The sequence below is a fragment of the Microtus oregoni genome, unplaced genomic scaffold (genome assembly GCF_018167655.1).
Source record: "Microtus oregoni isolate MIOR12 unplaced genomic scaffold, Mior012 000007F_ref0000211, whole genome shotgun sequence".
NCBI lineage: Eukaryota > Metazoa > Chordata > Mammalia > Rodentia > Cricetidae > Microtus > Microtus oregoni.
Window position 1 is genome coordinate 31,809,999 of NW_024543066.1, and position 14,921 is coordinate 31,824,919.

The window sequence follows — 14,921 nt, forward strand, 5'->3', positions numbered from 1 at the left end:
GCCACCCACCGAAGCATGGGTGGCCTGTCAGGAGCCAGCTCCATGAGCAGAACCAGCGCTCCTTCCTCTAGTACCACCAGCTGCCCAAATGCCAAAAAAGTGACTCTTCTGCAAGTAGAAGAAGCTTCTGTAAAAAGATTGTGAGTCTTTTGGTTTAGTGCTATTGACTCAGGATCGTTCAGGTGGTCCAGACTGTCTGGAAAACCACATATAACTCAAGTTAGCCTCGAGATAACCTTCTTCTTGCATCAAAGTCAGCAATATGAGTAGTTCAGGCAGGTGCTACAGGGTTCAGCTTTTGAGTCTTGCTGAGGATGGCACTAATAAAAAATCAATAGGCTTTATGCAGATTTCATTAAGCATAGGTGAAAACTAAATATCTTCTGTTTACTTTATTAGGAATGACACATTTACTTCATACCTCAAATAGGACGTTTGGACCTAAAGAGAAAGCCTTTTCCATTCCATGTCCACACCTTCGTCTACCTTCCTGCAAAGTTTTACTTTTAAATGCCATTTTGTACAATAGTATATGGTAGCACATAGCAATATATCTCTAATTAAATGTTTGTCTCTATTGCCTCCTTAATTCAACATTTCATTTTTATTGCTTGAGACCATTAACTCATTTCCTGTCTGAAGATCTTCCTGTGTAACTGATGGCTTCTCAAATGATCCTTAAAGTAATGAATCATAACTTAAAATTGAACGCCATAAATATGTTATGTATCCATCACTTACATTAACTTTCTTTTCCTTCTATTTGAATTGCTATAGCTCCTAATGCCTGGATTTGATTATCAACACCAATGATGCGTATTACTATTTACCTTTTACAGATTGAACTTCACCGGCTCATAATCTCCTGCAATGCAGACTTCCTAGCTAAGGAATCATGCTGTGACCTAGCAGCTACTAAGGTAGGCTAAGTTTCTTACCGGGTAAAACACGAACACATGTTCGTTATCTTTTAACTTAAGGTCTGCAGATTCTGTGTGTGGGACAGTCTGAAGTATCTCACCTGAGACTGGATGGATGAGCCCTTATTTCCAGTAGGGAGCCCTTCCAAGTACCTGCCCAAACTTCAACCACCGGGTTGATCATTGCAATTTGATGGTGATTTGTTCTCACTCTGGACTTAGCATAGCTCGAAGAGGACTAACATCTTTCCCCTAAACCTTTCACTCTTGTTTCATCTGAGACCCCAGCTGACTGGAGGTGCTACCCCAATTAAAGTTAGGTCTTTTTTGCATTAATTGGACTCACACTTTAAGTTAAGTCAGCCTGTCTGTCTTGTATAGTTTTGCTTTGTGATACATTTTATTTTTTATTTTTTCTTTTCCCTGTCATTGCCAAATCCGCTTTTACCTGATGCCTGGCTTTCACAGCATCCTGCCAACTGCCTTTCTAGCACACCTTTTTTTCTTGGCGGCATGACCAGAATGAGTCTCTAAATCACTAGATTATATGTTTATTGTTTTCCTACAGTAGATATTTGCTTTTAACCATGGTACTAGTAGACACCGAACTAAGAAAAAAAAATTACTTACATGAACAGAGTCCCTGTCTGGTCATTTTTTTCTCAAAGTCCTTAGTGGTTCCCTGTTGGCAATGAAATATCAACCCAGTAGAGTAGTCTCCCATGTTAACTAGTCTTGACTTTCTAGACAAATCATTGCTCCCACATCCATGTTCTTCATTCCCACAAAAAAAGAGTCAGTGTGTTCTGTGTCTCACTGCACTAGTCCTCCGTACCATAATATAATATTATGAATATAATAATTGTTTTTAATTGATTGAAGTACAAATTAGACAGAGATGGAGGATTTACTTTCAAATTCTTTCATATCTATCACATTGTTAGCAAAAGATTGTCGAAGTATGTGTTAGTTTGTTTTACACTGTCTGACAAAATATTATGACCAAAGGTCACTCATGGGAGACTTTTTTTAGCTTATGATTCCAAAGGAAGAGTCCAAAATGGTGGTGGGGAAGGTAGACCTGGCAGGAAGCTGAGAGGTCACCTCTTCAGCCTAAAAACAAGGCAGAGAGTAAGAACTGGAAGTAGGACAAGGCTAGGAAGTCTCAAGGTCGTGGCAGTGACTCCCTTCCTCCAAGGCAGGGCAGCCCTCAAACAGTACCACATCCGGGTACCAAGTGTTGAACTATTTGAGCCCTTGGGGGTCATTTCTGCTGAAAATCAACAGAACCTCTTCGTTTGCTGATTTGTCCACTACGAAGTTGTGAGAAGGGAATAATTCTAAAAAACTCACCGAAAGCACATACAGAAAACAAAAATCCAAGATTTGATAAAGTTCTATTTCTTTGAATCTTAAATTTCCCCAAATTTCTACACTTGCTAAGAAGACTACATGAAATTTTAACCAGGGATTTTTAATTCAAGAATTCACATACCTTCTCTCATGCAGTTTGAGTAGCAGGGTGAAAATCTAGCCAAATAACTCCAGTCTTTCAAATATTTTGTCTTGCTTATATAACTTGGCTGTACAAAGCACATCTCAAACTCAGTTTATGGATCCCATTCCAAGCGAAGTGAAAGTCTGCCAAATATCTTTCTATAAATATCTGAAAAGATAACTTGAATGCCAATCTACAGACTTGAAATACCAAGGCTGCCTGAGCCTATACCTTTAATCATGAAATCCAAAAGTTTCTTTTAAGTGGTTATGATTGTATTTTATTAGGGTTCTTAAAATAACCATCTTCTGCCATTTAAAAGTAATACAGTGATGGTTTAATATCTGTAAATGTAATATTCTTGACCAGTATTCATTGCCTTATGTAAACTATGGTACTATAAAAATGGTTTATATATGTATAGGTGAAGAATTGGATAAAGTAACTTTTAGTAGCTAAAGTAAGACTTGACGTCACAATTGTTAACAGTTCTTGTTACTTTCACACTGCTAACCTTAAAATTAAATAAAAATAATGTTTATAAGGATTATTTGGAAATTGGTTTTGTAGTTGAAAATAAGTAAGGAATTCATACCAAGCATATAAAAACAACCAAACACAGTCGTTCTCATGTTGATAATTATTTGTGGTGAGGACGTCACCACCCACTCTGTAGTTAATAATAAATAGCAACCTGACACATTTCACGGACACTTAAATAAGATAATCATACAAAAGTCATTTAGACACACTGGACGAACTTTTGATCGCAACCGTCTTCTTTGCTTTTTATTTTTGACAAACGTTTTAAAGGGGTCCAGAGAAATGGCTCAGTGGTTAAGAACACTTACTGTAGAACCATGTGACCTGAGTTCAAAACCCACCACTCAAGCAAACTCCACATGACTGATGATGTAAGGGGAAAACTGCTTAGAAAATAGTGAGTTATCTGGGAAGAATAAATAGTCTGAGTAGTGCTATTATTTCATCTGAGTATAATTTTTAAGATCTTGGTTTTAAAAATGTGTTAGGATATCCAGTGATCACCGAATCTAGAAGCAAAGAGCATGAAATCACTAGGGCTAAACATAGGAATCTAATCCCAGTGTCTCGGGTGCTGTTTGTTACAGGTTTTATTATTATCAAAAGTATTAGAGTTCTATCTATTAAAAAACAATTTATGAATTCTTATTTTAGAAAGTAAATACAAGAAGTAAATAAATATAAGGGCAAAAATAGATATCCACCATGGTCTCACACCACAGAAGAAAACCCCCAAGAATCACTCATATTCTTAACCTGAAAACGTGTTTCCCCTCACGTGTAATCTGTAGCACACAGAGCAGCTGGCATGTTCTTCCACCTGTTGTTTTCACTTTACCGAAGCTGCAAATAAAGGGATAAGCCTAGGACCAGCGTGGTGTCAGGTGTCCACAGGAGCCATTCTCCTCAGAACCACCTTGCTAATCAATTTTCCTCTATATTATGAAGTATTTCTTTTAGTTACGTATGTAGATGTGAGGCGTGTGCATGCGTGTGCTTGTGGGCGTGTAGATATATGCTCTGGGTGCAGGTGCAGAAGAATAGGAGAGAGCGTCAGAGGCGAGAATAACAGCTCAGCTGTAGGTGGTGAGAACTGCCCTTGGCCTCTCTGCTAAAGCAGTCTCCACTCTTAATTGCTCTCTCTTTTGCCTCCTTAACTAAATTGGGATGGGAGGAAGATTTTCTCTCTTTCTAACCAAACTTAACTTTATGTTGTTCCGCATGCTCTAAACTCACAAGATTTGATATCCTCCACTTTTATAACTTTAAAGGACATTGGAGCAGAACAGAGTATACTTATTGTTAACTAATTATGACCTTAGCATGTGAAAAGAAGTAACTTCCAGTTTTATGTACAGTTATAGCCAACTTCTTGTGGTAATTATATTTTATCAATTAAATGTATGTGATTTTAAACTTTTGTTTGCCAGATACTTTTTACATTTTGCTTGTGTAAAGTCTTGTATATAATATTTTAAATGTACAATATTACTATACTTAGCTAATCAGTTTTCATATATTATTTGTGTGTTGTCAGTGTGGGTAAACACACTGGAGGATTTGTGATAGAACAAAAGCGCGATAATTTTTAAACATGGATGACAATGCTTGGTTAATAAGAAGGAAGGATGGCTGTAACTATCTCTGGTTCTATAGGACGAGCATCTAGAACTGACATCATTCTCTTCATTCTCTTTGGGGATTTTAGTGCCCTGAGCAAGACAACCTTGGAAGTACCACTCCATCATGGGTGACCACTCACACTGGTGAAATGTCTTTATATCTGCCGGGAAAGCAGGAAATTAAAGACCCATGCCAGTGCATTCCAATCAAGGTATGCTAGTCTTCATATGTACGCAACAAAAGGTCACTCCTCACAGTGGTCTGGACTCCTTGACTGAGGCCAGTGGTCCTCAGAAGGTACCTTCTTTGCTTCAGTGCTGGTGAAATCAAATATAAAAAACAATACAGCCACCAAAATACATCAGAAAAAGAAATCTAAGATTCATTTATTGGATTATGCTTTCCTTTTTTGAAATATTATCATTATCATCATTTTTTCTTACATCCTGACCACAGTTTTTCTCCCTTCTCTCCTTCCAGTCCCAGCCCCATGTCCCCTCTGTTTCCCCCATCCACTTCTCTTCAGAAAAGGGCAGGACTCCCATGGATATCAACCAAACATGGCATATCAAGTTGCAGGAACACTAGACACCTCCCATCATGTTAAGGTTGGACAAGGCAACCAAGTATGAGGAAAGGATCCCAAAAGCCAGCAAAAGAGTCAGAGACAGGCCCTGCTCCCACTGTCAGGAGTCCCACAGTATATGAGGCTACACAACTGTCACATATATGCAGAGGGCCTGAGTCAGACCCATGTGAGCTCCCTAGGTTTGGATCAGTCTCTATGAGTTCATATGAGGCCAAGTTAATTGATTCTGTGGGGTTTCTTGTAGTGTCCTTGATGCCTCTGGCTCAACAATCCTTTCTCCCCCTCTTCCATGGGGTTTCCCCAGCTCTGCCTCATGTTTGACTGTGGGTGTTTTTTAACTCCCTTTCAATGTGTGAAAGTTACAATTAAGCTCTTGACCTATTAGTATGCAATCACTCATAGGCGAGAAACCATGTGTCAAGGTTTGTCTTCCCTTGGACAAGCTCAACTACACTGTAATGTTTTCTGGTATTTTGAATGTGTCTTTTAGCTAATCATATAAATTTATTTATACTATGGTCAGGTGACTGTGCTTTCCTCTCAAAGGGAAAAGAGACTTCAATTCCTCACTTGGAAATTCATGATTATTTACATAATCTAGTTGAGCTTTTTTTTTTGGAAGGAGATTAATGCCTGACAGGGCCTCAAGACTTCCACAGAGTATGTGGATCGTGGGCTCCTTGGCTTTTGGTATCATTATATGAAAGTTCAAAATAATTAACACATTATGTAAAGACGACTTAAATCTCATTAAGCATGCAAATCATTCCAGACAGTAAATATACGTATTCCCTGTTCACCGTGTGCAAACACTGAGGCCAATGCTTTTGGTGCTTTTGTGTTTGACTCTCATACAAATTTTCATGTTGGAAATTAATAATGCCATTTTACTGATGGAAAAACTGAGGGTTAGTGAGGCTTAATTACTGCCCAAACAGCATAGGTTGAGGCTGAGAACTGAGTCCAGGTCTGCCGAGTCCGTTTTCCTTCTCTTGACTGGCCTCCATTTTGAAAGCGACTCCCTTTTCTGAAATGTACCTCCGTATTACGTGTGTTCTGTCATTCGGGTATTCTCTACTCTGTACTATTTCATCCTTATCAACTTGTGCAGAGTGTCAGCCTAGCATTCCTACCATCGTCTTACAACTGGGGGGACCATGCATAGGTAAACGGCCTGCAGAGGTAATAAAGTGAATTCCGCGGAGAAAGATGCAGGGATCAGTCCAACTCTTCCTTGCTGAACGGTGTGAACTTGGCCACGCCTCTCTGGCTCTTGACATTTCATTTTCTTAACTGAAAGGCAAGTGTTCTGAGAATTCGAACAACTAATGTTAGGGGAAAAAAAACAAAGAAAGTAAAACTGTCCGTTAATTCCTTCCCCAGGTACCTCGAGCAGTTTTCTTTTGCATCCAGGCTACTTCAATTGCTTCCAAGAGTCGCGCAGGGTCCAGATTCATTCGGCTTCCAGTGGAGCTAAATACAGTATCAGCTTAGTTTGCTTTCTCTGCAGCCAGTTCCGTGCAGCTTAGAGACCCTACTTAGTGGCGAGCATTGCCCTGGTTTTTAGAGAAACACTCAGTGCTACAGAAGCGCCTTCCGCCCCTTCATCCAATAGCCGCTGAAATACCAGCCCACTGGGGCGTGGTCTATTTTGAGCTGAAAGCCTCTTGGTTCCGGCTCCTGCTCCAGCAACTAGGCTCCCTTCCTGATGGTTGGTGTTTTGTAAGTTTTACCCCCCAAAATAAATACCTCTTTTAACTCAGTCTTTAACCACTTACTCATCCCAGGGTCTGCGTCCATGGTGGTGCCAGCTCTGCTTCTAACTTTAGTTTCGTTCAGTTGTGAAAGGCATTTAACACTTCTGGAAAAGAAGGTGTTTCCTCACTTCTATAATCGAAGGTTTAACATTTATTTTATGTAATTCTAATGAGCCCGTGCAAAATGAAAATAATAGCAAGTCACTATTATTTTATTCGATGGTATAGTTGATATATTTTACAAAGATTTGACTCTAATGAAGAAATGTCAGTCTTTTAAATTTCAAAATTTTAAACCAAACTCTAGTTAAACATTTCAGATAAAATGCTCCTATTGCTTTGTAATAAAAATACTGTATCAGATTTTTGATTTTTGGCCTGTGAGCGTAACCTTTATTGGCCGAGTCATCTCTTCAGTCTTGTTTTTTATAAATAAATTTCTGAAGAAAATGATTGGTTCACATATAGTATGTGATTAAATGAATAGAACCACAAATCTTCACAGCTATGTTTCCCCATTTTCATTAATTGAACTTACGGTATCTTTCATGTCAGCCAAATAGCATCACTGAGCTTCATTTAGTTACTGCCTTTCAGTGTTATTGATTTTTTTTCCCCTTAAATTTAGACGTCCTTGCCTTGCTCGAGCTCTCTTTCCTTCTGCTCCTGATTTGGACCTTGGGGTTTCAGTCCGGTGCTCCAATGTGGGTCTCTGTCTCTGTCTCCTTTCATCGCCTGATGAAGGTTAATATCCAGGAGGATAACTATATGTTTTTCTTTGGGTTCACCTTCTTATTTAGCTTCTCTAGGATCACGAATTATAGGCTCAATGTCCTTTATTTATGGCTAGAAACCAATTATGAGAGAATATATCCCATGTTCCCCTTTTTGGGTCTGGCTTACCTCACTCAGGACAGTACCCTCATAAGATCAGACTGCTCAGTTTACAGCATGAATGGGGAGGAACTCGTGCCACCCCACCCCTAGCTGAGGAACTATGAACTGTTGATCACCTCTTAGGAGGAGAGTCAGTTTTCTTTAGGAATGTGGCCCCGGCCAGGTTGCCCTTGCTCTAATGGATTGTCCCACTACTACGCGTATATTGGTAGCATTGACTGGACTCCACGGTTTGAAAGGAGGAGGAGGGATAGCAGGAGATGGCAATGATGGAGATAGGTTGGGGCGGGGGAATGTGGAGCCCTAGAGGAGTTGGAGGGTGAAAATGGTGGGTCTATATGCTTTACATATGTTGTATACATGTATAGAATTACCAAAAAATAATAAAAAGTAATTCTAAACACACACAAAAAAGAAAGTACTGTCAAAATAAAAATATGACATGTTGAAACATCTTCGAGTAAGTATGTAGGCAACACGCCATGGTGCATACACCTCTGGCGCATTGTTTTCAAATGGAAATATTTTTTACATTTAAACCAGAAACTGATTTATGATTATGGAATTAGGCATATTCTGAACATTATTAAGCAAAATTTGCACACTAGTTTCAATGTGTATTTCCCCCAATATGATATTGTAATAAATTATTCACATGCAAATTCTGTTGTAAGATAGACCTGTACTTAGACATCTGGTGAAGTGATGGCAGTAATTATTCTTAGTGAAGATCCTGAACAAAGTGGCACTCAACCAAGGTGGCTTTTCTTTGCCCTGTGGAGACAGAAGCAAATTAATACACTGCATAACACTGTTTTGTGAAATGTATTTTTGGAGAATGGATTCATTTGAACTTTAAGAATAAAGAATTATAGCACTTAATTATATTTTTTTTAACAAATTACCCTTATCAGCCAGTGCAGACACTGAGTAGGCGTTCCTCACCTTATACATAGAGCCTTCCTGTCAAATATCACAAAACAGCAACTGTCTGCATCACATATGCCGCTCACCTGAAATTCTGCTTACGTTTAGTAAACTAGCTATTGTTGGTTCATAGGGGAATGTTCCATTCTACAGTAAATACCTGTCTACTTTTGGTAAGCTTATGTAGATAGGCAAGATGAGTTTCCAGAAGAAAGAAATACAGGAATGCATAGAATCACAATGCACAACCCCTGCCCACCACACATACCCACATATACACGCATACACACATACACACACACACAACCCCTACCCACCACACATACCCACATACACAAACACACACACATACCCACATACACACATACACACACACACACACACACACACATACACACACACAACCCCCCCCACATACCCACACACATGCACATACCCTTGCACATACCCACACATATGCACATACAGACACACTTTGTCCTTCTTGTCTAAGGTGGGAAAATTTGGTGATGTGAACAGTGGCTGAGCGTCCTGCAACTCCAGTTGGGGAGCCATACTTGCTTTCACTGTCTGCATATTGTATACAAAAATTTGTTTTACTTCCTACTTCTCTATGTGCCAGTACATTGTCCATTGTTTGAGGGAGATATCAATAGTTTTTAAAAATAAGATTATTTTCCAATAATGTCTATTTTACTTATGCGGTAGTAAAAATATAACTAAAATAGAACCTAAATGATGCTAAAGTAATATTTGTTTTCTAACTGATTAACTTTCACCTAAGGAGGAATAACTTTTTTATCTATCTATCTATCTATCTATCTATCTATCTATCTATCTTTGAGACAGTCTCACCTTGCAGTCCTGACTGGCTTGGAACTCACTAAGTAGACCAAGCTGGCCTCAAACTCAAATCCTCAAGCTTCTTTCTCTCTCCTGAGTGTGGGGCTAAAAGGTGTTTATCGCCATGCCAAGCAGGAGGAAAGAGTTATTAAATTCCTTTGTTCCTTCTAGAGTACGTAGAACATAGATCCCATTAGTGTCATTAGTGTGTACTTGACATTAGGCAAGCAGAGTTACACTTCCTGGAGTGGGTTCCAGTACAGCAATCTTTCTCCGTTATCAAATGGAGATCATACACGTACCCCTTGTGGTTTATCTTAGTGATGAAATTAGAAGTTCATAGAAGAGGCAGCTTAGTGACTAGCATAAATGTTTGATATCTAGAAGATATATTTCAAACATACAGCCTGCTGATGTTCTTGCTCCAAATCCTGGCTTAAAATGAGACCAAATTAGAACTCACTTAAGGAAATGAATCTTATTCAAAATTTATTTAGCAGTAGTGTTAAAATAAAACTCAAATTATCATCTGTGTCTTTGGCTTCTTTGACAAAAAAATGCGATGTTTCCAAACTAGTGAACTCCTTCAAAATAATTACACATAGAATCACAAACTTGTATTACTTCGATAACAATAGCCACTTATGTAATAAATATTATGTTCTAAACACTGCCAAGAGCCTCCTTTAAATTAACTCATTCAATAATTAAAGACCTTTTAGTTCAGAGCTGTTGTTAGTTTTTTTTTTGATTTAGGATCTAATATATAAAGAGAATTAGAACTTCCTTAAGCTTCATAACTTGCAAGAAGTGGAGTTAGAAGGTGACACTCTGCCCACACCAGCCTTCCTGCTGTGGCATCATCTGGATGTGGCCAAAGACCCAGATTTCCTTTCGCGCTCAGTTTGAATTAAAGCACAAATCCATTTGCCTTGCAGCTTAGGGAGTGGATTGTGACGTTGGCTCTCTAAATTCTGTTCCAGAGAGTGCTGTGTCCCCATCTTTAAGTCTATGAACGTCTTTAACATTAGATCCTCTCGCTCCACCACCTGCAGAAGATTATATCCATCTCCTGAGAATTACTGAAAACCAGTTCACTCACCCAATGTGAGGATTTTACAGTTTTACCCACACAAATAAGAATTATGAAACTATGACGGTTTGATTTTGCTCATTTTTCCAAATTCAAAACTAGAATTGAAATATTTCCAACGTGTTCAAAGGTGACTCTAGAGATCTGTAATCTGCACTCCGTAGACAGTAGCCCACTCATGACTACTCTCTGAGTTGACCTAAAACATAGAAAAATCTACCTTTTATACCTTTTACCAAATATGCTTTTGATGCTCATGCATGAACACACAGGCAAATGAACATATACATACAGAGTACTCACTATCAAAGACATTAAACTTAGTTCCATGACTTCATTAAAATAACCTGTAATGGTAAAAAGCCATATTCTTTAAGATACTGAAGAATTACATCTAATAACACAATGGGTCAGTTGCTAACTTGCCTGTCATAATAAGCTGCTAAACTACCCTCATTATACCGGACGTTCGATGGCAGCTCTTTTCTCCATAACCTCTGGGTCCCCAGCCATTGCACTGGCATGAGCACAAACAAGTCTGATCCATGGTTAATTGTCTCTGCACCTCTTTTCTGCTGGGAAACGAAAGGATGGTGATGTTTGAATCTTGACTTTTCCTAAAAAGGCATTTGAGAGAATACTGCAGCTCCAGGAAATAAAGGCAGATGCTGCTTCGGTTTATGAACGTGCAGACGGGTCCTGTAGCTGCTGTGAATCCTAATGAGCTCTGCTCTAGCCTGGTCCAGATGTGGCGTTAATGCCTCGGAGACTAAAAAACTTATAGGCGTTTAGTGAAAATAATTTTTGTTTAAGCCATTTGGCTTCCTCTCTGCATTTCTAGTTTCACTTAATTTTTCCGTAGACAATCAGAATTAAGCTTATTTCCACAGTTTCTCCCTAAGTTAAGAAAAAAATTAATATGTATTTGCACATAGCGATTATAGAAACTGAAACCTCTAAATAAGAACACACAACTTTATCCAATGAGAAAAGGAACTTTTTAAGATTATAGTGTAATTACATTTCTCCCTTCCCAATCCTCCCTCCAAATGCTCTCATATGCCTCTCCTTGCTCTCTGTAAATTCATGGCCTCCTTTTAAATTGTTGTTCCATGAATATCTGTGTGTGTGTTCTGTTATATTCCTAAATGTAACCTTCTCGGCCTGTGTGATATCACTTGTGTTCATGTTTTCATGCTGGGCATTTGGTCTTGGATAACCTGGGGAAGATCATTTCTCTTGCTCTCAACATTCCTTAGTTGCTTTCAGTTCTTTGTGTAGGGGTGGAGACTCATGAGTTTCCCCTGTCCAGTTTGGCATGTCTATTGGTCATCTTTGTTTAGCTCATGTGGAACAATAGGATATTTTGTCAAGGCTGAAGAAATAAATGTGAACTTTATGTGAACAAAAATACCAGTCTTACATTTATGTCAAGTATTACCAATAAAAAATATGCTGTTTGTAAGAAAAACAATCTCAATGTGATTATGTTTCACCTTTCTATTAAAACTAATAATATCTTTTAGTGTTATTGATTAGTTATGTAATCAACTTGTATTTTGCAAAAAAGTCATCTTATCTACCTGTGTATTTAAAAAATATAATAATGAAAATTTTATCAAACGCAGACATAGCATTGGAATTTTTATAATAACCAATATTTATAGAAAATGACACAAAAATTATCATTTCACTGTGATATTTTCTAGTTTCACTGGCTAAAGTTCCAAGGCTAAAACTTTATTGGTGAAAAACTCTGGCTTTGATGTGGACTGTCTCGTCGTTGTCTTGTCAGGAGGTGAATGTTGATAGGATCCATCACTGCAATGAGCAGAATTGTGAGGACAGAGCTAGTAGAGAAATAGGCAGAAGAAACCTGCTCCCTGTGCAGCTGACTTTCTTTCTTAATGGCTTCTCCCTTCTAATGCCTTCCACTCACATCCCAAGTAGAGCAGTTGGCAGAGACCGCAACAGATGGAGGACGAACTCAACACATGCAGCCTAGCTGGCACCCAAGCACTTGACTTTTATTTACCAAACAGTTAGCCAGATTTCCGAAACCCAGTCTGCTAATGTCCCTTTTTGGTTTAACATGCAGTTGGTATCTAGTACATAAATATTACATCGCTTAGCTAACTAGCTAGTTATCTTATTCCTCATGTAGATTGCTGATACACTGAACAGTGGATTTAAAGAAATATCTGCAACAGTTTAAGTCATCTTTGTGGCTCTAGAAGACAGCTTTCTTGAAGTGGTTCCATTAGAAGCATCTTTTAGCCAGCCCAGTTAGGACCACATGTACCACTATACAATCTTAAATAAAGCTGTCAGATAAATTTGAAAGATTGAAGATGGATTCAGACAATTGATAGTTTGATCCTTTACCATCATCATTACTGATTACTACATTCCAAGATCATGCAGCTCTTTTATGAAAGTTTTTAGTCCAGTAAGCAAAATTGGAAGCTCCTCAATTCCCCTCACATGGTATTTTGCTTACATCACCAATATCTGTGTGTGTATAGCCCTGGGAGCTCCTGGACTAGAAGGAATCATTGTCTTTTTAATCTGTGATGCCTACACATGGACATACATGCTGATAGAGGACACCCATGCTAATAGAACCTCCATAAGTGTTTGCTGAGCTATGCAGAGCTCAAAGAAACTTAACCCCAAAGTCCAGAAGGGAAATAAGCAGCTGTTAGACAACTACGTTGAGTGATGAAAGGGAAAGGTGAATTAGTAAGAACTCCCAAGGCTTTCTGTAAAAACAAACTTCAGGGAACTCTACCTAGCAATGTTTAGAAGTGCTGCCTTCTAGAATGAAATGTAATAGGGATGGTGTATGACAGCTCCGGAATTTGCTTCCCGTTTCCTGGTCTCCTGCCCTCCTTGCTTTCTAAAGCATAGCCAGCCTTTGTTATCTGGCTTTCTGTGCACCCTGTCTCAGATTGAAAATCCCCTTCGCTTCTTATATTATCTCAAGGAATGTTTCATTCTCTAAGGTTCCATGATCGCTTACTGCAAGGCCAACGCTAAGTTAACTGATGGCCGAGGCACAGCTGAGCCCTAGCAGAGGTAACTGATACGGACTCACACTATAAATTACTCATCACGAGGAATACTCTGGACAGGAAATGGTTTGCCGTGACTGGTATCTCACCATCCACAATTAGGAGCTGGCTGATGGCACCGAGCTCTGTATCTTAAATCATCTTTCACTTGGAGGAGTGCGCAATGCAGGTGTCTGTTTCCACAATCAGATCTTTCAGTAGATAATTCAGATTAAAGGTCTTGATTTCCCTACCTTGGTTTTGCAGTTTAAAACTTATTGAGGCTGTATTTAACCTATATTTGACAATATAATTAGCCCAAATCTTTGTTTAGGACAGATCCATTTTAAGAAGATTATATTAATTTCATGGAATCTCAGATTTTTATACGATTTTACAAAAGTTGCTGTCTCCCTAACTTCACTAGGTGTGGAAGGAAACTTTTACTACCTCCCTGATAATTTCTAAGATGTTTAGTGTTTTTAAGCTTACTATAACTTACACATGTATAACTTAAAAAGGATTGGAAATAGAAATTTTTCATTTGAAAGGAAATATTAGTAGTGTTTATACTTGCTTACAAACTCAGTATATGCAAACACAAGTTTAGAAGCAAAATACATTAATAGAAGAACAATTTAGCATCCAAAACAGCATGGCATATGTGTGTGTGTGTGTGGTGGGGGGTAATGGTCTTGCTTTCTGTTCTGTTTGGGACCATTTCTGACATAATATGCTGAGTTTTGCAAGCCACATTTTAAAAGGTGTATTGACTGCCCAAAGAGCAGGGTCAAATTTTAAGATTCCAAACTATTGTTAATTGTTTACTGAATGGAAGCCTTAATAGTGACCCAAATGGGTGTCATGTATAAGATCTGGAAGATTTGGCAGAAATTTTGGTTCAGAAAGCTGTGCTCCACAGTGTGAATCAGACAAAAAACGTTAGTTAGAAGCTTATAATGGTGTTTGATATATAAATACAGTTAATGTCTGATTTAATTTGGTAAGAGTGTGTTCATGTGTGAGTGGTGCACACAGGGAGGTCACAGACCAACTTTTGGGAGTCAATTCGCTCCTCCCACCAGGTGTGTTCCAGGAATTAAAAGGCATGAATAGAAAGCATATCCCAAGAAATGAGTTTTGGAAGGTATAATTTCTTTAAAACTCTTGGTTGTAAC

At 38.6% G+C, this 14,921-nt stretch overlaps 1 protein-coding gene across 1 annotated transcript in view; it reads left to right on the forward strand.

The window, feature by feature from the left end:
- Window positions 1-14,921, forward strand: part of Col19a1 (collagen type XIX alpha 1 chain) — a 307,873-nt gene that overhangs the window by 56,377 nt on the left and 236,575 nt on the right. Inside the window, exons 7-8 of the mRNA XM_041655913.1 lie at window positions 840-920; window positions 4,670-4,795. Coding sequence (XP_041511847.1) covers window positions 840-920; window positions 4,670-4,795 — 207 coding nt within the window. The remainder of the gene's footprint in view (window positions 1-839; window positions 921-4,669; window positions 4,796-14,921) is intronic.